Below are 25,543 nucleotides of genomic sequence, written 5' to 3' on the forward strand. Positions count from 1 at the left end.
GCCAGCACGTTTCCACAGCTCAGCGACTCTGCAATAGATCGTTGCATGGAGCGGCCATCCTCAAGTTTTTTACAATTTCGGTACAAGGTGTTAGAATCTTGTAAACAAACCTTCTGGAATTGTCTCTTGTGCATTATAACCCTCGACTATAGTATAACATTAAATATTTCAGTTCCTGAAGATCGATCCTTTCCTTGAGGTTTCCTTTCACCAAAAAAATATCAAGACGTAGTGTGTAAGGTCCGATCGCAAAGTGAACGTCGAATTACGACAGTATATTTTATGTCAATGTACTTCTTGCAATAGATTTGGTAATACACTAGGTAGCGCCGTGTAAGGGATGGAATGAAAGAATGTGAACCTGAAGAGAACCGATTTTACCGCTCTGTCGTTCGCCATTCTCGTGACATGCCCAGACCATCGCAGCCTCCCGACCTTCGTCAGGTGCACCTTAGAGAACTACTGGTCTAATTGGGGTCTAATAAGGGTATGCAAATGGATCGAAGCGTCTTGCGAAGGTTCGATTTTCAGCTTGAATACGCCGTTTTATCTTCTTACTAGTGATATTGTCGTTGGTTACCATAGATCCCAAATATACGAACTCATCTACCACTTCGAGTGCATCGCCGTCCATGATCACAGTCAGTGGGAGGCGAATGTTGCTTCCTCTCGAGTCTCTTCCTTTCATATACTTGATTTTCGACGTCTTAATGTCTAGTCTAACTTTCCTCCATTTCCTCCATTAATCTGGCGTTGAATGCCTCCGCCGTCCCAAAGTATCTCGTGAAAATTTCATTCGTATTAGCGCGTGCTTGTGTTAGTCCCGCTTGGTACTACCCTACGAATCCTTTAGCTAGACGAAAAAGACGGCAGAGCAGAATTTGGCAGACGACTTCGTAGGCGGCGCTGATCAACGTTACACCACGGTAGTTGCCGCATCGTAGCCGATCGCCCTTTTTATGATTAAGGCATACAACTCCTCCAATTCATTTCTCCAGTCCGCTTCTTCAACTAATATTAATTCAATCGAATGAAATTTATTGAAATCAACCCAAAGCATAGTTAAAAAGATAGAACTAAACGTTGGGTATTTTTGACTTATTATTACTCTTAGTGCTAAACAGATTTGTTAGAGCGTGAATTTATGGAGTCGTTTCGATTGCTAAAGTCTATACTCGAATAGACAGAATTGCTCCAATAGGTGGGATGTTTTGAACCTTTGAACACGCTGGTTTCACAAAACGGAATGAGTAGCAATACAATATAATTTAGAAATTTATCGTTCGCGCTCCTTCTGGACGGTTACGAACTTTTTGCCCAGTTTTATGCCCATGTTTTATGATTTTTCTAGCTTTTGAACAAATATTGAAACACATTTTCAATTTAATTATGTTGAAATCTTGTCGGTTAGCACGGCAAATAAATTTTGACTTCAATTGTTTTGGCATTTTATTAATCAACTTAGTACTGTGTCTTGTTCGATATGCATATTTGCATTTTTATAAATTTTCTAGCTATGAATGCATGGAAATTTGCCAGTTTTCAAACTCAGTAGGTATCTTTGTTTTATTATTCGAGAAAAAAGTAGTAATCGGCGCGAAACACCATGTCCCTGCGCGTATGCGTCGGTAAAGGGAATAGAGCGATTGTGCGTAATGCTCCGGGGTAAACGTGTCTTCGGCTCGGGTGAACTTTGGTCATCGATATATTTTCGGTGTGCTGTGACTTCCGAGATGTACCAAATAATTTATTTGAAGACTATCCGCCTGTTGGTTCTATACCAGCACGTTGCAGTCCAGAGTAAGTTTCGTTCGTTCGATAAATATCGTAATAAATTTATTAGTCGCGAAAAAAAAAACAAAAAAAGAATGGAAAGAATCACGACAAAATATCGTAGTTATTCGCAAGAAATATCGGGATTATACGCGATGTATACCTTTTCAAGAACCATATCAACTGGCTGCGTTTATTTTTTTACAGGTATTCGGGTTTGGTAATAGACATTCATTTAAATACGTAGATGCTTCGTATAGTAAATGATATTCGTGCGCGTCATTGGCATAGGATCGCGGGGTTGATAGGAGAGATACATATCGTTCGTATTCGTAGTACGCGAGCCTCGTGCGTATCATTGCCACGGAGACATAATAACACAAACCTTTCCCTCCTAATAAGCTTAGTCTTGGCATGACCGTTCAGCCAAGGATTGTCTGCTTGTTGCTTTTACATAAGCATGTCGCAAATCGAGTTCGGTTGATGAATATCGTGATTGATCTAATAACTACGCAATGTATACCAATCAAAGAATCGTGTCTTCCGAAGTGCGTTTGCTTTCTCGAGAGCATTCGAAATTGTACATAAACAACTGTTTCAACTTTTTGATACTTCGGGTGGTGGATAGCTTACGCGCGCGCCGCTTGTATATTTGCGCGGTGTCTGACATTAAAGGTACTTCGTTCGCCTCCGTAATGAGTTAACTTCGCGCGCAACATCGTTCGACTCCGTCACTTACCACGGTGACGCAACCCTTCCTCTCCGTCGCAGTCGTGGACTCGGTCTCCGACAACAACGACTGCTACAACTCCTTCCTTACAACATCCTTTCTTACCCTAACGATCGTAAGGACGTGGCCGGCGCCGTTATGGATCTAATCAACGCGGAAGCTACTGAATTGTTGTACATTGAAGATGGTAAACTAATCCCAAGTTGCCATATACGTGGTTCCCTGTGCAACTTCACTAGCTCAGATCCATCACGGAGGAGCAACTAAGAAATGTACGGTCGTTCAAGCTCGTTACTCTTAGTGCTACATACCTTCTATTGAATAAATATACAACTACTCAAAATTGGCTTTCTGCACGGAACGACCCCGTTGCGTGAAATCGACGTGAAAGTGGGTACTTTTCGTTTTCCGTGTACATTGGTATGCTGTCAGCTGATGCGTTATTTAAGTAAAAATCTTGTGTGAGATTCGTCAGATTGAAAATCGTTTGTTATATGTTTGGGTAATTTTGCTAACGTCGTTTAATGTTTTCAAAATTGATGATGGTGATGATGTGCATGGTGCAATTTTTTTCTCTGCGTCACTTTCTTCTTACATATAAATAGGTATATAGCTCGGTCGTTCGTCAAAATGGTTCAAAAGTACAGAAAAGTCTATTTTCGCCAACTTCATCAGGTTAGTACCCAGGGGCGATTCGTGGCTGTTGAACCTACCTGTTCAACAAGAAATTCTGAAAATCAGAGTTTGGGGAAGTAATTACAATTTTAACCGCGAATAAAAGCAAGTAATTCCCTTTGTTACTATTTAAAAATAAAACTACAAAATAAGAAAATAAGAGCATGAATTTGGATATTAGATTTATTTTTTGCCTGACGTCCCCATGTGCATTGCACAGGTTGCACCTATGGACGAGTCGCCCCTGCCTCAAACGTAACCCCTACCTTCTCCTCAACCTCGACACGGCTGTCGTCGCTCACGGATTGAATGTTCGGCAGATTGATCGACCATCCCTTATCTGTACTTGAGATAGTGAAACGTCGGACATGAGACTTGACTGCGAGGACTTGGATCACGCACTGTGAAGGTCCGCTATAGCGTCAGTGAACCAGTAACCAGTGACTAGATAGGCCACCCCATTTGAGTACATCGAATGTGTGATTTCGAATATTCCGACATGTAAAATAGGTGTTACATGTTGCCATGCCTCTGGCTGCAGCGAAATTGATAAGCCTCAGGCCATTAATCTCACTCATGTTTCTCAGAGATGGCTGGACCGATTTTCATAAAATCGGTGTCAAATGGAAGATCTAGTTGCCCCATAAGACCCTATTGATTTTGCAATCGGACTATTGATTTTTTTGCCTGTTATGATTGAAAATGTGAAATCCAGCTATGAAAAGTAAAATATTTACAAGACTACTTAAACTCACTCACTTTTCTCAAAGATGGCCGACCCGATTTCCACAAAATTAGTGCCAGTTAATAAGTCTAGCTGCCTCGTAACACCCTATTGAATTTAACTGTAATCGGACTGTAACTTCGTCGGTAATGTATCGAAATGTGAAAATCACGAAACTACATTATCTCAGAAACTACACAACCGATTTGAACAATATTGATATCAGATGAACGGGCTAGTTAAGGGTTAACTGATGAATTAAGATTGAACAAGTGGTTTCATTATTCGGCTGCTCTATACGTTCCCATTTCATTCGATTATAATCGAACTTAAGCAGCCGTTATATATTAAAATGTTAAAACATTACACGACTTATTCAACATAACTAGCGTCATTCGAATGAGTTATCTTTTAAACTTACAAACAACTAACTTCATAACAACTTGATATGTGGTTCAAAAGTTATGGAACGAAAATAAATTCAAAGACTATTTTAAACTATACCTGCTTTGATCAATATACGTGGACTCAACATAATTTGATTGCGGTTTCGTGCTATTAAAACGTTTCCGGTATCGCTCGTGATGAAATTGTTCGAAATTAAGTCATTTCTTTTATTTCGCTATTTCTTAAGCACTAACATTACGTCAAATTTCATATTTTATACTTCAATTACAACATCGATATTTTAGAACCCAAAGAGTGAATATACTTTTATTGGATTGAAGCGTCCATGTAAATCTATTTTTACAAATAAGAAGTTTGAATGAGAAAGGCTGGGTCTAACCGCTTGGTGGATTAATTTAGGTTTTTTTTTCACAGAACCGTGCTCAACTCATTTCGAGCTCGGCGATATTTGGCCGCGTTCTCTCTTGGGCGTTGCTTAGATAGCTTATCTAAACTTTTTTTTTGCTCCCATCGCTTGCTGGTATTCCTACCCCAAACATGAATGCTTTGGATTACTCAATATGGGCATATGTTCAGGCTAAGGCCTGTGAACGTTTTCATCCCAGTGTTGGCGCCATTACCAAGGCATAGAGCTCGATGATTGACTCATACATTGAGAAGGTATGCTCTCGATTCCGTCCCCGTTTGGAGAGGGTGATAGCGAAAAATGGTAGACATATTAATAACACTGTGCTACAAATGAAAAAAAAAATAGAAGAACTTTTGAAGTGACCTAGTGTAGGTTGTAGGTCTTGTTGAGTGTAACATTCGCTCATACTAGAATTTTTCCATCACCCCCAAAATCTGAAGTTATGGTAAAAACACGGTTTTTTGGACCTCACGGCATATAATATTTTTTAACTCAGTCATTTGTAAACCGATTTTCTATAATAGAGCTTTCTTAGAAAGAGGACAAATAGAGCTTTTAAAATATATACAGGTTTGTTCTAATATTAATAAAACATGTTAAGTTAATTGAGTTTATATCTAATTTTATAGACTTTTTCACGCAATTTTTCAATTTAATTTTTAATTTGCCGTCTATTTTTGTAAGAAACATACCACAAATACACTGTAATTTCGAAAGTATATTCAATTCCGAATCAAATGAAAGCAGTTTTGTGGAAATTAGTTGATATTTGGCTAAGTTATATATTTTATAAAGAAAACCAAAATTTTTGGCTTCTATCGCACATTTATTTCACGGTGATACAAATGATGAAAAAATGCAAGAACTTTTGATGTGACTTAGTGTGGGTTGTAGCTTTAGTCAAATGTTACTTACGCATTTACTTGAAGTTTTTCAAATACCCCGAAAATTATAAGTTATTGAACATAAACCCTGTTTTGCCTTTCTCCTGGCTAATCAAAAGGTAGAAAAGTGATCCAAATGGCCGAATGTCATATACTACTCGACTCAGTTAGACGAATCGAGCATTTTCTGCATATAAGCAAGTATAGGTGTATATGTTTGTGTGTGGGTGTGTACGTGTGTATGTGCACCTTTTTTCGCACTCACTATTCTCAGAGATGGTCTGACCGAACAGATTTTAATGAAATTAATTGCAAATGAAAGGTCTAGTTGCCCTATAAGACCCTATTGAATTTTTTTGTAATCTGATTTCTAGCTTAGAGGTTATGTATCAAAGTGTAAAAATCACGAAACATCAATATCTCAGAAACTACACATCTGATTTGATTAAAATTAGTTTCAAATGAACGGGCTACCTTAAAAACCCTTTTTTATGAAGATTGAACATGTGGTTCAGAAGTTATGGAAAGAAACGTGTTCTGAAGACTATTTAATCTCACTCATGTTTCTCAGAGATGGCTGGCCCGATTTTTATAAAATTAGTGTCATATGAATGGTCTTGTTGCCCCATAAGACCCTAATGAATTTTTACAAACGGATTATAACTTTGCCTGTTATGTTTAAAAATGTGAAATCCAGCTATGAAAAGAAACATATTCCAAGACAACTTACTTGGACTCACTCATATTTCTCAGAGATGGTTGACCCGATTTCCACAGAATTAGTATCAAATAAAAGGTCTACCTACCTCATAACACCCTATTGAATTTTGCAGTAATCGGACTGTAACTTCGTCGGTAATGTATCGAAATGTGAAAATCACGAAACTTCATTATCTTAGAAACTACACAACCGATTTGAACAATATTGATATCAGATGAACGGGCTAGTTATGGGTTAACTGATGAATTATGATTGAACACGTGGTTTCAAAGTTTGGCTGCCCCATACGTTACCTTTTTATTTGATTGTAATCAAACTTAAGCAAGCGTTATGTTTAATTTGTAAAACAACGAAAGTCTATTATCTCAAGTATTACACGACTTATTTGAACATAACTAGTGTTATACAAATGAGTCATCTCTCAAACTTACAAATAACAAACTTCATAACAATTTGATATGCTGTTTAAAAGTTTTAGAAAAAACAGAAATTCAAAGACTATTCAACACTTTACCGGCTTCGATCAATATATATGGCATCAACATGATTTAAATGTGGTATCGTACTATTTGAACGTTCCCGGCATCGCTCGTGGTTAAATTGTTCGAAATTAAGAGTCATTGCATTTATTTCGCTATTTCTTAAGCACTAACATTACGTCAAATTTCATATTTTATACTTTAATTACAACATCAATATTTTAGAACCCAAAGAGTGGATAAACATTTATTGGATTTAAGCATTCATGTAAATCTTTTTTTACAAATAATAAGTTTGAATGAGAAAGGCTGAGTCTGACCGCTAGGTGGATTAATTTAGGTTTTTTACCTTAGCTCACATTTTTATGTTTCATTCAGTTATTTTTCAGCCGACTTTTTATATTTTGGCTGTTTTGGAAAGGCAAAAATAGAGCATTTGAAACATATAAATATGTCTAAAAAGTTTACCTATATGTGATGAATAGTTTTAAAATAAATAAGATGGTTTATGATATTTTCAAATTTTTTCAAATTTATTCGCAATTTTTGTAATGAAGGAGCTTCAATCGCTTAGTACCAAACGAAAACAATAGGTGTTGTTAATGAAAATATGTTATAATTATGCTGAGAAATGATTTGATGCAATCTCAGTATATGGTGGAAAACATCAAGTCATATCTCAGCCAAATTATAACAAATTTTCATAAACAACACTTACTGTTTTGGTTTGGCACTAAATGTACTTTTCAAATTCTACAGCAATTAAAGCTCGTTCATTACAAAAATGTGTAAAAAATTGCGAATAAATTTGGAAAAATTTAAAAATAACATGAACTATTTTATTTATTTTAAAACTATTCATCACATATAGGTAAAATTTGAAAAGATGATTTTTTATCTTATTTTATTGAATATAAATCATCTTATTTTATTTAAAACTATTCATCACATATAGGTAAACTCTTTAGACATATTTATATGTTTCAAGAGTTCTATTTTTCGCCTTTCCAAAACAGCCAAAATATAAAAAGTTGGTTGAAAAATAACTGAATTAAACATAAAAATGTGAGCTATGATAAAAAACAGGGTTTTGACCATAACTAATAATTTTTGGGGTATTTGAAAAACTTCAAGTAAACGCGCAATGACTGAAGCTACTGAAGCTACAACCCACACTAAGTCACATCAAAAGTTCTTGCATTTTTTCATCATTTGTAGCTCCGTGAAATAATTGCGCGATAGAAGCTAAAAATTTTGGTTTTCTTAAAAAATATATAACTTAGCCAAATACCAACCGATTTTTACAAAACTAGTTTCAATTGATTCGGAATTGAACAAACTTTTAAAATAATAGTATATGTGTGGTATGCTCCTCACGAAAATTGACGGAAAATTGACACCTAAACTGAAAAATTGCGTGAAAAAGTCTAAAAAATTAGATTTAGAGTTTTATTGATATTAGAACAAACCTGTATATATTTTGAAAGCTCTATTTATTTTCTTTCTAAAACTGCTTTAATATTGAAAACCGGTTGATGAATGACTGAGTTAAAAAATATTATATGCGCTGAAGTTTAAAAAATCGTATTTTGACCATAACTTCAGATTTTGGGGGTGCTTGGAGAGTTTCTAGTATGAGCGAATGTTACACTCAACAAGACCTACAACCTAGATTAGGTCACTTCAGAAGTTCTAAATCGCTGTAGCACAGTGTAATGTAATCCTGAAAGGCCTAATAAACGAATCTCAGATAAAATTGTGATTTTTTTATCATTTTCTATGAAAAAATATTATTTGAAACTGATGTATGGATTTTTTTTTTTTTTTCATGCGACGTACTGTAGTTTGTACATTCGAGAAAAACTGGCTATCAATGAGAACGTGGTCAATTTGATTTGTTGTTCGGTGGTCAGGTTGATGCATCGTTTGTCGTTCGTGTCGGTGTGTAGGCTGTGAGGGGGCTCTATCACCGATCTATACATTACTTCCCTACTAACTTGGGCATTATCGGGGATATGATAACGATCCTAATGTCCCATGGTAAGCACTGCGCGTAGAACGATTCCTTCTCGTCGTCAGATCTACCTTCGTGCGGGCAGTGCACGTGTATGATGTTGTAGTTGAAGAAACGACTCTTAATATTCAATAAAACTTTCCGCCACGAACTCTCCGCACCTTTGCGACAGATCTCATGCAGAGTTACGATGCTTGTGGAGTTCTAACTGCTCAAGCAGCACCTTGACTCCGCCAACTATTTTCAGTTTCATGTTTTCTTTCGTGGTCCGAGCCGAATGTTCCGAGTTATATTGTCTTGACTGTTTAAAGTAAGTTACCTCATTAGGGCCACGCTACCGAGATCACGAGATGGGGCTACTATCTTAGGCATAGCGTTCGAAACAACACGTTTCCCAATTAGGCTGCCCGCTCTGAGTTAGACGCTGTTGTGAGTCGCCACTAACCTGAAAAACAGATGCTCAGAAAAGTTGGGATTTCCTCCGAGGCGGCCAGCTCCCTCTTCCTCTTCCCTGTCAGCATACGACCGAGGTCCCACCATGGATTGGTTACCGTGATCTTTGCTTGATTACTCGTATCCCGGCTGGTACCACAAGGAGATAGGGATGCTACGGAACACAATGGAGTCTATTTCATGGCTGCAAGTACACGAAGTATTGATGGTACGAACACGCATTTACCAACTGTTGTATTTCTCCTCTCCAGGGCTACAAACACGTTCCTGAAGTAATTTAGAACTTTTTCACTATGCAAGCTATGATATGTGCGACCGCAGTGCTAGGGTAGGGAACATATTTTAAGCAGCTTAAGGAGCCGCCTTTGTATTCACACGAAATATTCGAAATGTTTAAGGTGAAATACAAATATGAGTATATCAATTTGCTCACTTTCTTTTTCTTTGGCAACCCTTATTTTCAGATTCTAAAACCGATTTAGCAAACATTAGCGGCAATGACATAACTGGAGAAAAACTTTGATAATTAGGGTACAAGGAATACTAAAGGAATAGCAAGAAAACGAGATTCATTCCGCATCATATGAAAATGGTAATTAAAAGTGCCATTGGTGTGCCACAGTAGTAATACCGGCAAGTAGATTCAATTTCGAAATTGTGGATTGCCATTTACCGATGACACGAGATGATTTTAGATCACCTGTTATTTCTTCCCACACTGCAAGCAAGCAAGCAGCACATACAGAACTTACTATTAGCAGTGGTCAAGCGGCTGTATGAGTGCTTTACACACATCAAGTATCCAAAATCTAGTGCTATGAAAGGCGACCTAAAATCACGAGTGCGATCTGCCGGTTTCCTCTGTTGGACCGTCCGTTATGAAAGGCTGCGATCGAATGCAGGGCTGTTGCAGCCAGCGTTGCCAGGTCAATTTCGTCAATATCTGGAAAAAGCATAAACAATCTGGATCGTGGGAAGAAATTTCAGTTCTTTGGATAAAATTCTTGAAGTACGCAACAGTTGAAGTGACAAAATCACAAAACTTGTTTGACATAATGTTTTCATGCTGTGTAGAGACAAAAATTGCAGAATTTTCATAGTCCTCAAAGAGAGCAACGATTCCAAATTTGAAGGCAAAAAATGCAGTTCAACGAGAGTGTGGTGTGGTAACGAAATATGATTGAGTTTTCCTGAGAAATCTTACTGCAAGGTTATATGCGAACAAACTACTGGATAGAAATATGGTGCCATAAAAGACCACGAAACGAAAAAAAGATGTCGAAAATTGGCGTACTCAATACAATCCAACTGTTGTTGAGAAAAATTATATTTTTTAAATTCAAAGTTACAACACTATAACATACAGTAGCTCAGTTTTCAACCCGAGCTGATTGGTATTATATAGGTAGGGGTAAACAGGGTAAGACCGCCCACCGTAGTTTTACTACCAAGCTATATAACAATTGGAAAATTTCTATGTGTTTCTATGTCTATTACAGTATAATTACATAACATTTTGCACCCTGTTTTCTGATAGTGCGCGAACGGTCACAGAAATAATCAAAAACAACCTTTCAGCTGGCAACCAGTCAATGCGCTATTGTTTGGCGGCAACGGGACTTAAGGTTTTTCTGTCTAAAAATCTATTGTTTTATTAGTTTATATACGTTTAACCGCTTGCCTGAATCTGTCTTCCTTCGGAAATATCGAGGGCCGTGAGTAAACTCGTAATTTTGACTACTTTTTTAATGGAATATGAAAATGTTCCACTGGGGGTAAAGTCGCCCACTATACATGGGGTAAAACCGCCATGTATACAACTGCTTGTTGTTTTACTTCAAGACCCAAATGTCTCGACACTACAAAGGGAATATTTACAGGATCAGTAAAGCAATTTCAAGCTACATAAGACATCGATGTTAATCGACCATTTTCGATTTGGTTGAAGCTTTTCTAGTAATATTTTTTCAACGCGAAAAATTTTTGAAGAAAATAAACTTGTGTAAAAATGGTATTAAAGAACAAAAATAATTTTAGAGCCAAGACGGTTTGTTTGATCGACATGACGTCTCCGGCAGAGTTGAAAATAGTAGTTTTTTCCTTCCGAAAATAGTATGCACTGTAAAAAAATATGAAGGAAAGATATAAAAATAGGATTAAATTTTTTTTTTAAATTTATTTAAAAAAAAACATGTTTTTGCCTGCAAAATCTACAAAAGGTAAACTAAAATTTGAGAGTTGATGGAACATGGAGTAATAGAATTATTAATAGCTCCAATTCTGCAAAGATTTTTTTTTGGACGGTTTGTTTGATGTATAGAGTCGTTGGTAATTTTGTTCTTCAAAAAAAAAAAAAAAAAAAAAACAAAAAAAAAATATTGAAAATATGAATGAAAAATTATAATTATTATTATTACTCTATACATAATAAGTCTTCAAAAAAAATCATACAGGTTTTCTGAGTTTTTATTTTTAGCTTAAAGACAGGTTTATAATAAATTGAAAATCTTGAAAAACCCCAATTCTGAATAATCTATTTATTTTGAAGTCACAAAAAGTTACCTAAACATTGATTTGAACTTGGATAATCGAAAAACAAAAAAAGTTCAAACTTAGAAAAAAACAATTTTTTTTTAGATTTTTTCACAGTGTATATTTTTTTAAAAAAGAAAAAACATACCATCTTACTTTGTCAAAGGCACTATACCGATAAAATCAACCGTTTTGGCCCTGAAAATATTTGTTATTCCCAAAAAATGGTGGGCGATCTTACCCCGCTGGCCCCGGTGGGCAGGCTTACCCCACATGAAAAAGATCTGCACATTTTCAATGAATTTTTAAAATCGAAAAAAAGCTGGAAAATAAATATTTCAGTTCTAATTTTGTAAATGCGGATATTAAATAGAAGAACCTCTTAGCGAAGAAAAAATGAAATTGCAGAAGCAACTTTTTTTTCTATTAACACAATTGCTTAAGGGGGAGGACTTACCCCGCTTACCTCTATGTGGCACCTCTTTCGCTCACCATCAAACAAATATCTAACAACTCACTCATCGAAATTGCAGACTTTCACCAACGAGGAAATTAAATTAAACCTCGCAAGTTGTTTGTCATGTACGCTATTTCTCTAAAGGTCACGCATGGACACTGCATCAAACAAATAACTAACAACTCACCAGTTCTTCGGTCTTCTAGATCAAACGGTAAATTTTAAGTCATTGTACTTCCGTGAACGCAACTACCAATCGCGAGTATGACACGTTCGAAATGCTTTCGTCGGACGGCGAAAGTGACCGTTATTCGATTGCTATATAAACACTGTAAAACGTACAACTCGGTTAAGTTTAGATACTATTCTGAAGACAAACCCATTTTTAAGGGTCAATAATGAGTGGTAATTATCAATCACATTAATCCAATTTTTATGTTTATTAATTTTTGGTGCTTGTGCTTGTAGGTCCGTGGGTGGTCTGTTCAGCGCTTTGCGGTCTGCTAGTGCAGTCTTTAGCGGTTATGGTCAGAGTTCCTTCTATTAAACCAGTTGCGAGTTTTGACTCCATCGATTCTCCACCAGTTTGTTATAAAACCGTGGAACCTGCGGAACAGCAAATTTGCACTCCTGCACAGGTTTTGTATCAACGAATGCAAGGACAATTAGCCATCATAATTAAAGAAATTGAGAAGGTTCAAGAAGAAGGTCGTCGCAAGATTGCCGAAAGTGAACGACATCTGCCGCAGCCAAAGCCGATCCGTTCGGAGCAGCTGTGGATGCTGGCACAGCAACTGCAAAACTTCCAACTGGCCGGTATTGTTGGCAGTGTGCTACCGGATGGGAATGCCATCCGTCGAATCGCCCCAAAGCAATTGTCGTAATGAACGACGGGTGCGTGGGAAGAAATAAAAGTGTGATACCGTTGGTGTTAGGTGATATTGCCTTATAGTACAATGAAATGAGAATATAAGTTAGCTTTGAAAAAGTGCTGATTGCGTTTTAAAATTGAATGCGAGTTCGTGAGTGCTCTGGAGGCAAATGAAGAGTGCAATCTATGGCTGTTTTGCTCGTGACGATAAAACGACAGAATAAGAGTGTCAAAAAATTAAAATGACATATCATTAAAATGCGGAAAACGAAACTCTGAATTTGGTTCGTAAAATGAGAGGCGTCGGCAACCAAAAAAAAAATCGTGTTCACTAAAACATGCATTGAATTTTGGCAGCACTGCGTTTTAACGCTGGCTAATGAAAAATGAATTTGATTAGTAATAGTTCAATTCATTACTCTCATTGTGTTTCAAAAAAAAAATATGCGAACACGAGAAGACGAATTATTACGAATTACGAATTATGAAATACCGGTAAATTGGAACAGGAGGCCCAAGTAACTCATTGAAAGTATTATTAAAATACGGAATTAACGAATGTCCTTTTATCTGAAATTACATCTTCGGTAAAGTTGTGCATAGTAAAATAGCAGCTCTGGAGAAAAGCATACACTGGGAGATTTTTTCTTCATTACAAGAAATAAAATATAAAAAATAGTAAGAATTTTAATATCTTACAAAGTACATTTTCTTTTTTTTCTTTTTTGTTTCAGAATAAAAAGAAGCAATAAAAATAAGTCATTTTAGCCATTTTGATGAAAAAACTGAAATAGTATATTTTAAAATCAATAGTGCTTTTAAATAAACCAGGTGCTTTATTTTGTATATTCCGGGTTCGAACGTACAATGATCGGTTTGTTAGATCAGCATCATACTTCGAGACCAGCTGGGAGAATTGATAGCTCCTACAAAAAGTATCGAAATGCATCATATTTCTTCATATACATTAAAACCAAACCACAGTGCAAAGTTTATTGAAATAAGGAATTCTCGTCTAGTCGCAACTGCTCAGTTAACAAATAAATTGAAGATCCGAAATTATTTTCAGCCTGATATTGTACTATTTTGTTTCATATTATATTATAATATCAGAAGATTTTGATAATGCTCTGAATTTTGATACCATTCTGCAATGGTGGGCATCAAAACTGCTGAATGGGTGCCTAAATTGTTAACGCAACCGACACGCGTTCCGTAGCGTCACCGTCGAGTGTTTGCTGATTGCCACTCTACCATAAATACTTCATTCTCATATCGTCTGATCGCTCGCGCCGTTGGCTGGGGGAAAATGCACCCCATCCGCGAATCGTTCACTCCGGACGGGCGCACCAAGGAAAGTGGGTGAATCGGTTCGTTGCGGATGACAAACACCCAGCCGCCTAACTGTCTGTCGACAGACTTGTTGTTTCCCGGGGCAATACATTCCATGTTCGTCCTGTTGATTTGGCGAGGTACCGAAAAGTTAATAAAGTCATCCCAACTACCAGTTAACTTGCAGCTACTAGCACGGCGACTGGAAATTCCAGGGAGCGCACCGTTAACGTCGTGGCATGCGTTATGGAGGGAACCAAGGATGATAGGCAGCAGAGCAGGAAGATGGGAATGATTATTATTTATTTGCTTGTTTGCTAAATAGCTTTCGCCTTCGTGAGCTTGAAGTGGATGGATGATTGTTTCTGGAAAACTAATAATATTGCTCAAGTTTTGGATGATTTTTTATTATGATTTCTGGACAGTCATTCGTTGATTATCGAAGATAACATTGTGTTGTTATCAACAGTAACACTTCGATGCCACGATTGCAAAAGAGCAAAAGATGCCTGATATCTGCTGTCGGAAGCTGAAATCACTGTCGCCAGCGCCATCCCGTAAAGTTTTATAACTTCGCAACTTCAAAATGTGCAAATGTTAGCAGCGTCTTCCTGCTGGTATGGATGAATTGGTCGTGTGCTGTCTTAGTTGTGTACGTCAAATTTTATAAATTTAGCTTAGTAGTACGAATGTTGAACCGGTATGCAGGTTACCATTCATAGATATTTAATATTTATTAATGAATAGATTATTATTTTTTTGTAGTAGAAATATATGGAAACATTTACTATTCTCAATATATTAGATATTCTACTAAGATGTTAAATTAATTCTACCAAGTGATATCAAAAACCAAATATTTACTGCGAAATAAATGTCACCATCACACAAGCATTCAACTCACGAGGAAGAAATCCGTTTCAAACATCGATTCGAAGCCAAAATTACTGGAATTTATTGTTCTGATTAAAATTACTTCGAAATTGAGACTCAAAACTAGATTAAAATTGATACTGATACTAGATGTACGATACACTGGGGTCGCTTTTTACGCGGGTTGTCTTTATGCGTTTTTTTGAACGGGATATTTTCACAATAACGCGGATTATTTTCACTCGATTCGGAAGATTATTTGTACGCGGTATCAAATAAGTTTAGTATAAATAGATCGAATCTATTCTTTTGAATGCGGTACAACTAACCGCGTAAAAAGCGACCCCAGTGTAGTTAAAAAACTAGAGAAATCTTTTGCAGCAAAAGAAATTTTATTTGCGGCGTTTCTTGATTTTGAAGGAGCATTTGATAACTCATCTCATAACTAAATGACTGCAGCAATGAAGAAACGTGGTTTCGATAATTGCATTGTTCACTGGACCAACGAGATGTTACCTTACGATTACCCATAGAAAAGTGACCAGACGCCCCGCGTTTCGCGGGACAGTCCCGCTTTTCAACAAAATGTCCCGCGTAGAAATGCGTGCTGTGAAATGTCCCGCGTTTATCTAAAGTGTCCCGCGTGCCCTTGAGATGTCCCGCGGTTTCAATAAAATTGTATCACCAGATTTCACATATCTTTACTAGGGTTTGCAATATTCCCGAGAATAGATTTCCCGGGAAACGGGAATGAAAAATCTCATCTCCCGGGAAACGGGAAAGGAAAAAATCCTTAGCAAAAATGAGATTTCAAATAAAGTTTATTAATGAAAAGATTCAAACAATCGTTTACAAGTTAATTATCAATTGAAAAACAAAATTTATTCAAGTTCACTCCATAAATTCATGAACAATCGTCTATCAATCGCCTCAGTTCCGCTGACAATTTTTCGTTAGGCCCAAATAATGTAGTTCCCTTCTGTAAAACTTCGCTTAAGATCGCTGAATCACCGCTGGTGTCTGATTTCTAAAATACTTCTAAATCACCGATTCCAGCTCTTGCTACATTTCATTAGAAACTGAAGAGTCCAATACTTTTAGTTTGTTGAAGATAAAGCTGAGTGTTTGGCAGCCAGATTTTAGAGCATTTGAATGCCTTCGTAATTAATGTGAAATCGCGGCCACGACCCAAGTTACACTGACTGAGTTTTATTAATTTATTTATTTCTGGTCTCATTGATTTACGGGTCTCAATTTTTTTTATCCATTTACAGGTTTCAAAATTTTTTGTCAATAAACAAAGAAAAAATCTAGCAACTATCCGCTTAGCAGTAAACTCACTAGCAAAAAAAGAGATGAGACGAAGAAAATATTTCCTAATTTATCGTTTACTATATAAGACAGCATATATTTTTGACAAATAAATTAAGCAAATAATTTGATATTACACGGCAAGCAAATATTGATCGTCGTTTCAAGCAAATATTTGCTTCGTATAACGCACACTATGAAGCTGCTCTACAATTCTACGACGTAAGTTTCGTGTTTTGATACGATATTTAGTTTTATTGCAATATTGTATGGAAAATTTTCCGTGGAGCTCGGGAATCCCGGGATCCCGGGAATCAATATTCGATCAAAATCGTTCCCGGGATTGCAAACCCTAATCTTTACTGGGACAATGTGCCTCTTCGATAAGTGTCAATCTACTCATTATACCCTCTTGCTTCATTTTGGAAGTAAACTTTGCGTTGTTCTGAAGTAGAATACTTCCCTCAGGAAGTTCGGCTACATAGGGATGTGAAATGAAAATCTAAAACCGATAAAAGTGAAACATATGTCCAATTTCAAATGCTCCTCCTTCGTTCCTTCGTTCTTGCAGCAATAGATAGGAAAATCTTCTAAGATTCTTCCCAGAAGAAGATAATTGTAATTTTATTATTCACACTATTGTACTGTTGAAAATAGTCAAGCCTTTTCAAAACGAAAAATTCGACCTCTGATTGGTCGTTATATGATTGCTTCTCAAGCACGGTCGACAGAATCATATACCTTGCACTTTAAAACATGCTATTTGGCCTATATAAGAGCCTGTTTCAGCCGAAGCCGCTCATAATAGTTCTAGACAGCGACAACAGCAGTCGTCCTCCCTTAGCAGCAGCACTAGCAGTGCAGTGGATACCAGCGATGGCGGAAAGGGGCCACAGCTGTGGCGTAGCAATGGATGGCGCACTAATTGCAGCGGATTCCAGCAACGATAGCAGCTGGGCCAGCTGATGCAAGGACAGCGGATACCAATGGCAGCGTATAGCGGCCCACAGTTGTGGCATGGCTGTGGATAGCGCACATACAATCATAAGGACCAGATAGAGTCTGTTGATGTTGAACGAATCAATAAATAAATGAATAAATAAATAACTAGTTGCAGCGAATATCAGCATCGATAGCGGCTGATGCAGTGAGGCACTTTGGTAAAATGCAGTCTCCGTGCGATAGTGGGCACTAGTAAATGCATTCAATGAAAAGTTGACTCATTTTGACAACACGTGAGCCGTCTAGTTTTGAGTGTTATATCAGCATTTCACTGTCAGTGATAACGCAAAGATGTAATCGGCATCTTATCCGATACTAAATTGAACAACAAATACAATACAAACAAATCCTTTTCAGGATGAAATAATAATCTGATGATTAAAGCGTTAATGTTTCCTCTTGAGTTAATTTACATTTTTAAATTTGTAAAAGTTATAAATTTTATTTTATTTCCGTGTCTCAGAACGTACTGAATTATCTTTTGCTTCAGTCATGAGCAGCGAAGGAAAAAAATCACCTCTAGCGATTAATGAATACATATAAAACAAGCCTAGGATGCGTTGACATCGTCGTCAGTATGCGAAAAACAAAGTATCGGTGCTGGTGCACTCTATTTGCTTTCCTCTTCACGATATATTTCTATTCATTAGTGTACACCACAATACGTAGTTCTCAATGTGTACAACTCGGTACCGTGCGGACCCGAAATCCGTACACTTAAGCACTCGAGAATATTGATTGATCAATATAAAATCGTAGAATAACAGTGCCTTTTCAATAATAGTTTTTGGTAATGTTTTGTTCTTTGTTTTAACGATATTTACAATCACAAAACTGTAAAACTGCTCTTAATTGTGTTTATTTCATGTAAATAATTCGCATCTCTTGATTCGAAATCCGTACACTCTTCTGTGGTTGAATCAAAATCCGTACAGTTTCGAATCAAAATCCGTACACAGACGATTCAAAATCCATACACCTTTGATTCGAAATCCGTACAGCAATGTTATTGCTACAAATGATTATGAAAGATTGTTGATATGATCCGAAAGGAAATTATTTTGTTGATGAACCAATGTTTGAACTATTTATGTAAATATGCACGCTCCAAGTAGACGACATTATCTTAGCAATAAGAAATTATCATTATTGATGTATTGATAATATTCAAAAAAGGGCTTCATAGCTCAAGCGCTGAGATCACGGCAATCAAATTCAGAGATCAATTTTGTGATCTTCCCCATACAAACGAAAATCTAAATTGGAAAATCGTTCGACTGTCTTGAAAACGTAGCGTTTTTGTGCTTGACAAACTGGCTGGCTGTGACAATTGCAATTTGGAAAGAAAGAAGACGAGAAATAATTTAAAACATCTATTTTTAATATATTTCAAAAACATAAAACTGGTTGTAATAGAGCTATAGCTAAATTATCTTATTAATTAGTGTACGAAATTAAGGTATAAGTTTTATAAAATTCAGTTGCTCGTGTTCTGTTTCTGCTTGGTATTCTTTGCCGCCGCTGGTTTTTTCAATGCCTTCTTTTGCTTCCTCAATACCTCTTTTTGCTTCCTAGCTTCCAACTTTCTTCTCTGTTCCTCTAGTCGAATCTTTTTTTTGTTTTCTCGCTCCTCAATTCGTCGTTTTTTTTGCATTCTCTTTTTCCATCTTCTCTTGTTCTCCCTGTATATATATTTCGGCCCATCCTTCGCTGGTTGCTACAGCTGGAAATTTCCGTTTTGTTTTCTTCTGTCTGTTTCCTACAACTCCCATATGAGTATTGGAGATATTACCAAGGTGATTTGGCTCGGTTTCTACCCGGGTCGTTTCTTGATATGGTTCACATAATTCTAATAATAGAATACCAACGTTACAAACACGATAACATATCCGATAAATCTTTAGAGCATTTACCTGCTTCTGCTTCTGGTTTTTCTGAATCATGGCTTAAGTTGTTGCTAAAATCGGACACATCGGGTCCAGGAACATTGATGAAAGACGAATCTATGAGTTGAATAGAAAAACAGTATTGTGAAAATGGTATGTTCAACAAGTCACTAAATTAAAGCCGCAAAATAAAAATTAGCATCAAAAAAGTGATATGACTAGAACAGAAATAGATAAAAATGAAAATCTGTTTACCTTCTGTCGTATTAGTCGCTTCATTATTCAATGAATTAGCGGAATCGTCGGCGAATGAAGCGTGATCTCCTTCTATCATGACAAACGGTGCATCGATTATTATGAATTCCGGGAGGCCTTCGATCTCATCCATCGTATTACGCCAAAAATAAAACATTGTTGTATCCTCCACTGGTCCTGACCAGATAAGATTATTACGCTGTTCTCGAAATAGAGATAGCTTCTCTGGTGTCAACTTTTTGTTCATCATCTGCATGAAGTGCAAATTTCTATCCATCTCTGGGGCTTGACAGTCATCAGCGGATGGTACATTTTCTGTGAGGGATGAAGGTCTATCGAAAGGTTTAGGAAATAATTCGTAATCTAGTGCATTCGCATCGAATGGACATAAGCCACATTTACGAAACCCATTGATCAATGACGCTTCCTTGTTTGCCATTCTATCTATAGCTTTCTCTAGAAGTGGAGCAAAATCGGTTCTTGAAATCATCGCGCCATTATTTTCGAAGCGCCACTTGTTCAGCTCCTCCTGCCATGATTTTTTCAAGGGCGCAAAAAAAGCTACATCTAAAGGCTGCATCACGTGAGTAGCATTTGGGAACAGGGATACCAAGATAATTTTTTTGGTTTTACAAAATTCTACTGTTTCAAATGACGTGTGGGAAGAGTGGCCATCAACAAATAAAAGAATAGGGAACTTAACATTTTGTTTGACAGCCCATGGGTAGAATACTGCAGAAATAAACTCATGAAAAGCATCCGAGTTCATCGATCCTGAGTCCGAGCGACCAACCGCCCAACCTTTCGGAACACTGTTTGTGATGCTAGCTGGAATCCTGGATTTGTAAGGAAACAATATCAGTGGTGGTACGAGATTCCCAGCGGCTGATCCCGAAATTAAGACCGTATAATTTTCTTTGTCGCTGTTTGCTGACAATGCCTGAACTGCCTTACAGTCTTTCGCTGTAAGCACTCGCTTGCGTGGTACAAGAAAGAATGCCGTCTCATCCATGTTAAAGATTCTAGTTGGATCAGTCAGGACATCTTCGACATGGTTTTGCAACAAATGATCATTTACATTATGGAACCATTCCCGTACACCGGCTTCAGTTATCGCTCTTTTCTTAGCGATATTGTTCGCCGTTCTTTTCGCTAGCTCTGGATGACGTTTCAGAAAACGCCGCATCCAACCGCGTGAAGGAATAGAATTTTTGAAAGATTTTGCCTTTTGAAACGATTCTGCCAACTTCCCGACATATGAAATTACCTACAGAGATACGAAATTGCAAGAGCGAGTCGGGCAGAACCGTAGCGTGCAGTTGGTGGGGTTAACCACGCTGAGGGAATCAGCACTAGAAGGGCGCCGAAAGAGCTAAAATGATGCCTTGTAACGCAATCAAAGGGCTTCAAATATGCTCTCCACCAAGGGCACAGGGATGCCACGCTACGGTTCTGTTGGTCAGAAAAACCATGGATGGAGGGTAGAAAGTTGTCAAAATATGTACCTATTTTTCGCCGACAGGAAAACCTGCAGCGGCCATTGCAAGCACCCACTGCACGATCGACTCCTCTTCTACAGCCGTAAATACTGGAGGGGCACCTTTTTGATTTGAGTATCGATTCAACATCGCATCTCTTATGGTGGTGAGTGGTACTGAGAATGCTCTCGATGCTTCCCGGTACGATTTACCCTCACGCACCATTGCCACAGCTTGTTCTAAATCTTTCGACGTATACTTGGTAGTCATGTCCATGTTAAACTAAAAACACGTCGGATAAAGTTCAATTCACAAGACATTTCCTACGTGTACGGATTTAAAATCATTTCACAAATTAGGCTTCAAATCCGTACAGCTTAAAACATGATGAATATATACCATTAAAATGATATATTTCTTATAACCAGCGCTTAGAACACTAAATTCTTACCTCTCAGATCGATGAGTAGCTATCAAATTATTGCAATCACCGCAAATGCACTTTTAAATTAGTTTTTTTTCAGAACTGGTTTCTTAGTGAATTGCTAACACCAAGCACAAATGATACGTTTGACAAGCACGCGAATAGATTTTTATTTTAAGTATTTTTATTTCCAAGCCTACTGATTTATTTTCAATGCAGATATCACGGCAATATTAAATTTAATATGACTCAGCAGTTATTGATGCATATTAACGATTATATTACCAGTAATTGAATAAAACCTACGGGGTGTACGGATTTCGGTACTGTACGGATTTCGGGTCCGCACGGTATATGAAGTTATTCGTCTCTGTTACAGAGAGCGATCAGAACTTGTTTTATCCTTATTCTTTAGCCTCATGAATATGATTTTTTGTCAGAAAAAGAAAGAAAATGACAGTGTATGCTCGCTTAAACTCAACCACTGCCGAAGTAGTTCCTACCCCCACACATTCCCTCTCACCGCACCACACCTCTGCTGCTGTTCAGGCGACATGATTTTCTCCTGTTGCTATCCTTTCTTCCCGTAACTACCGGCCTATGGAGAGACAAACGCAACGATCGAATCGCTGCTCAGAGCTGATATAGTCTAGTCATGTGTTTGTTTTCTCCCAGAAATCTATGCACCCTATCATCATTTCATTATGGGTTGAGAGGATTCGAGTTTAGTCCCGGCCTGTACACTTCGTGAAGTGCACATATGATGAATAAACGACGATTGCATCATATTCGTTTCGTTTCCATCACTGGACTCATGAGCACGACATCCGAAAAAATTTCATCTCAAAATTTAAAAATTGTCAAGCCCCATTGTCAAGCAGCTTACTATATTATTGAAAATGGTCAATTCTTGTTGAAGCGCAAAATTCGATTGATCTGATTAGTCAACGTTTATTTACTTGAAAAAATGACTGACACTCAAGTAGCCGATTTATCTTTCTTGTAAAAGTATTCTACTTCAACCTTGCGGTCGTGGCTTTGTAACAACCCTCCTGTTATTTACCAGGAACTAATGCTGTAACCAGTGGTGGGTACAATTTCGCAAAATCGCTAAATATTCATTAGCGGATTAACGATTTCTTAAATTTTCCAGCATAACTGCTAGCGTCGTCAAAATGTTGATCTCCTCAACGCTAATCGTTAATTTGCTAATTTGTAAAGAAGCGGCGAAAAAACTATTTACAAAAACTGTAAGTTGCTGATGGCGTACATAAGTTGCTTCGAACGATGAAAACGCTTCACTGCGAAAGCTATATGTTTCATTCAAAGAACGTTAAATTGTCTTCATTGTTTATTTTCAGGATGATTTTGGTGCTGCTTCAAACATTTTGGTTTAAAAAAGTGTTCCGCCGACCTTTGAAACAATTCACGTGTGATTTTTTATCGTTTCAAGATAACTACCCAACCCTTATTCCTCCCCCCTTCTCTTCGTCCGTCGCATACCTAAATAGGTGCGTCCCACATTGGAGCTTCAGCCATCTGGCCACTTTACCTATAGTCACCGAAATTTTATCAAAAGTGTAAAATATAGCGTCATTAATTCTAAATGACGAAATGACGTAACGGCCATTCAATCCAATCAACGTGACGTAAATCCAACCCAACTACGTTTGCGATGCGTTTATTACATTCAGCGACTGGAGAACTAATCAACCAAATTAAACCAAATTTGGCATGTAGAATTTTATGGGGGCAGGAATATTTCTATGGTGGTACGACACCTTTCACTTCTCTGCAAGAGAAGGGTTTCGTAAAGCAGAACACATATTTGAAACAGTTTTCCCGGAAAACAGCTTAAAATGATCGGAATGATGCCCAGGAGCCAAGAATTGCCCCCAGAGACTATTTGGAATTCTAAGATGGCAACTTCTGGCTTCTTAATAACAGACCAAAATGGCTGAATACCACCCAATATGAGAATTTCCGGAACCAGAATGATACCCAGAGGCCAGAAATTAGGTCCGCATGCCTTTTGAAATCCAAGATAACGACTTCTGCTCTCTGGAAAACATCCCGAAATTATCGAATACCACTCAATATGGATGTTTCCGTAATCGGGATGATGCACAAAAGCGTTCAATCGACCCCAGAGATGACCGTGTTAATCTCTGTCCACGGATTCAGCTTAGCGGAGATGAAATCGACGTAGTTGACAAGTGAGTGCACCTAGACTAACTAGAGATTACCGAGAACGACATTAGCAGAGAAATTCGTCGAGGTCCTATGGCGGGGAATCGTGCCTTTTTTGAACTCCGGAGGACGCACTGCTCTAATAAACTTCGCCGTGGCACGAAGTTGACTATCTACAAAACTTTGATCATACTGTAGACCTCTAAGGCCACGAAGCATGGTTCATGTTCGTGGACAACTAAAGCGCGCTTGCTTTTTGTACGGAAGAAGTGCAGCTGGAAGATGACAGAGGCCACGAATGCTATTAAATTCCTAAATTGAAAAATTAAATTCCTAAAATTAAATTAACTAAATTCCTTAACGAAAATATATTCTCGAATGGCGACTAGGTATTCGACGAATCTATCGGCGTGAACGCCTGTAAGCGTTCCACACCAGCAAGCACCCCAACAGGACCCCAAAGCAGAATCTCGTTGCAAAATGCCGCGTTAGAATGCTGTATGAGAAAGTTTGACCGAATTCTATGGCTGCATAAGATAATGGATAATGAGACATATGTGAAAATGGATTTCGTGCAGCTCCCAGGACAAAAAATCTATATGTACATGCGCAAGGGTGAAGTCGGCAAGCGGTTTAAATTCGTGTTTGCTGACAAGTTCGCACGGAAGCTGATGGTGTGGCAGGGGATCATTTTTATCTTATAATTATGCTAATTTGATATAGTCGGGTTTCGGGTTTTCAAACCCAAACTCGACCTGAACCTGACGTTCTTAAACCGGAACCTGAATGTTTTTTTTTTGCAAAACCCGAAACCGATTCGTACCGGAACTTTCCAAACCCGAACCAGACCCAAACCCGATGAGTAGAGTAGCGAGGGGTAAAAGTGCGCACTTAATTGTTTTTGTAACAAAACTGTTGCAAACAATTATTATAAAATTCGGTTTTGTTTCCAAGCGATACATGAACCTTTTGTCTTCAAAATGTATTACTAGAGTTTTTCGAATTTTGTTTGTAGCATGAGAATTTCAATTTTTAGAAAAAATACTCAAATGTGAACTTTTACCCAGCATGCGGGGCAAAAGTTCGCACTGCATGAACAGTGTATTTATTACACTATCTTCAATTAAGTTAATTGTTTTTTGCTAGTTTTGCACTGATCCTTTTTAGCTGCGTTAGAGCGGTCTCCCGAAACAATTTTCTTATTTCCGGAAATCCGGTTTTCTGGGGATATGTTCAGGATCTTAGAAACTTTATGAATATTTTAACAGAATCTTACAATTATTGGTTCAAAGGTCATAAAATTACTTCCACAGGCCGGGTTTTGGGTGTTTTGGTGATATGCCCCGAAAATGGACCGAAATGATCCGAAATAGAATCCACTGGGGCTTCCAGAGACCCGAATAAAACACCAGATGCCATACTAGATTCCAAAAAAGCGACTTCCAGTTTTCGTAAAATAACCATAAATGATTGAATACCACCCGATATGGGTATTTCTGGAATCGAATTGATGCTCTAAGGTCAAAAATCAATTTCAGACGCTATTTTTAAATTAATGATGGTGACTTCTGGTTTGCGGTAAACAGTAAAAAATGACCAAATACCACCCCATATGAGTTATTTCGGATTCGGAATGATGTCATGAGACCTGAAAACGATTCC

The 25,543-nt window shown here is 37.6% G+C and overlaps 2 protein-coding genes across 2 annotated transcripts; one reads left to right on the forward strand and one right to left on the reverse strand.

Annotated features, from left to right (window-relative positions):
- The first annotated feature begins 11,884 nt into the window (after positions 1 to 11,884).
- Positions 11,885 to 13,330, forward strand: LOC129732136 (uncharacterized). The gene is made up of 2 exons (XM_055692685.1): positions 11,885 to 12,664; positions 12,728 to 13,330. Exons 1-2 carry the CDS (start codon positions 12,658 to 12,660, stop codon positions 13,141 to 13,143), a joined length of 423 nt encoding a protein of 140 aa, XP_055548660.1. The 5' UTR covers positions 11,885 to 12,657; the 3' UTR covers positions 13,144 to 13,330.
- A 5,949-nt stretch (positions 13,331 to 19,279) lies between these two features.
- LOC129728454 (uncharacterized) lies at positions 19,280 to 20,228 on the reverse strand. The gene is made up of 3 exons (XM_055686899.1): positions 19,790 to 20,228; positions 19,562 to 19,651; positions 19,280 to 19,497 (listed from the first exon to the last, which is right to left on the reverse strand). Exons 1-3 carry the CDS (start codon positions 20,226 to 20,228, stop codon positions 19,280 to 19,282), a joined length of 747 nt encoding a protein of 248 aa, XP_055542874.1.
- Positions 20,229 to 25,543: the final 5,315 nt, after the last annotated feature.

This window comes from Wyeomyia smithii, chromosome 3, assembly GCF_029784165.1.
Source record: "Wyeomyia smithii strain HCP4-BCI-WySm-NY-G18 chromosome 3, ASM2978416v1, whole genome shotgun sequence".
NCBI lineage: Eukaryota > Metazoa > Arthropoda > Insecta > Diptera > Culicidae > Wyeomyia > Wyeomyia smithii.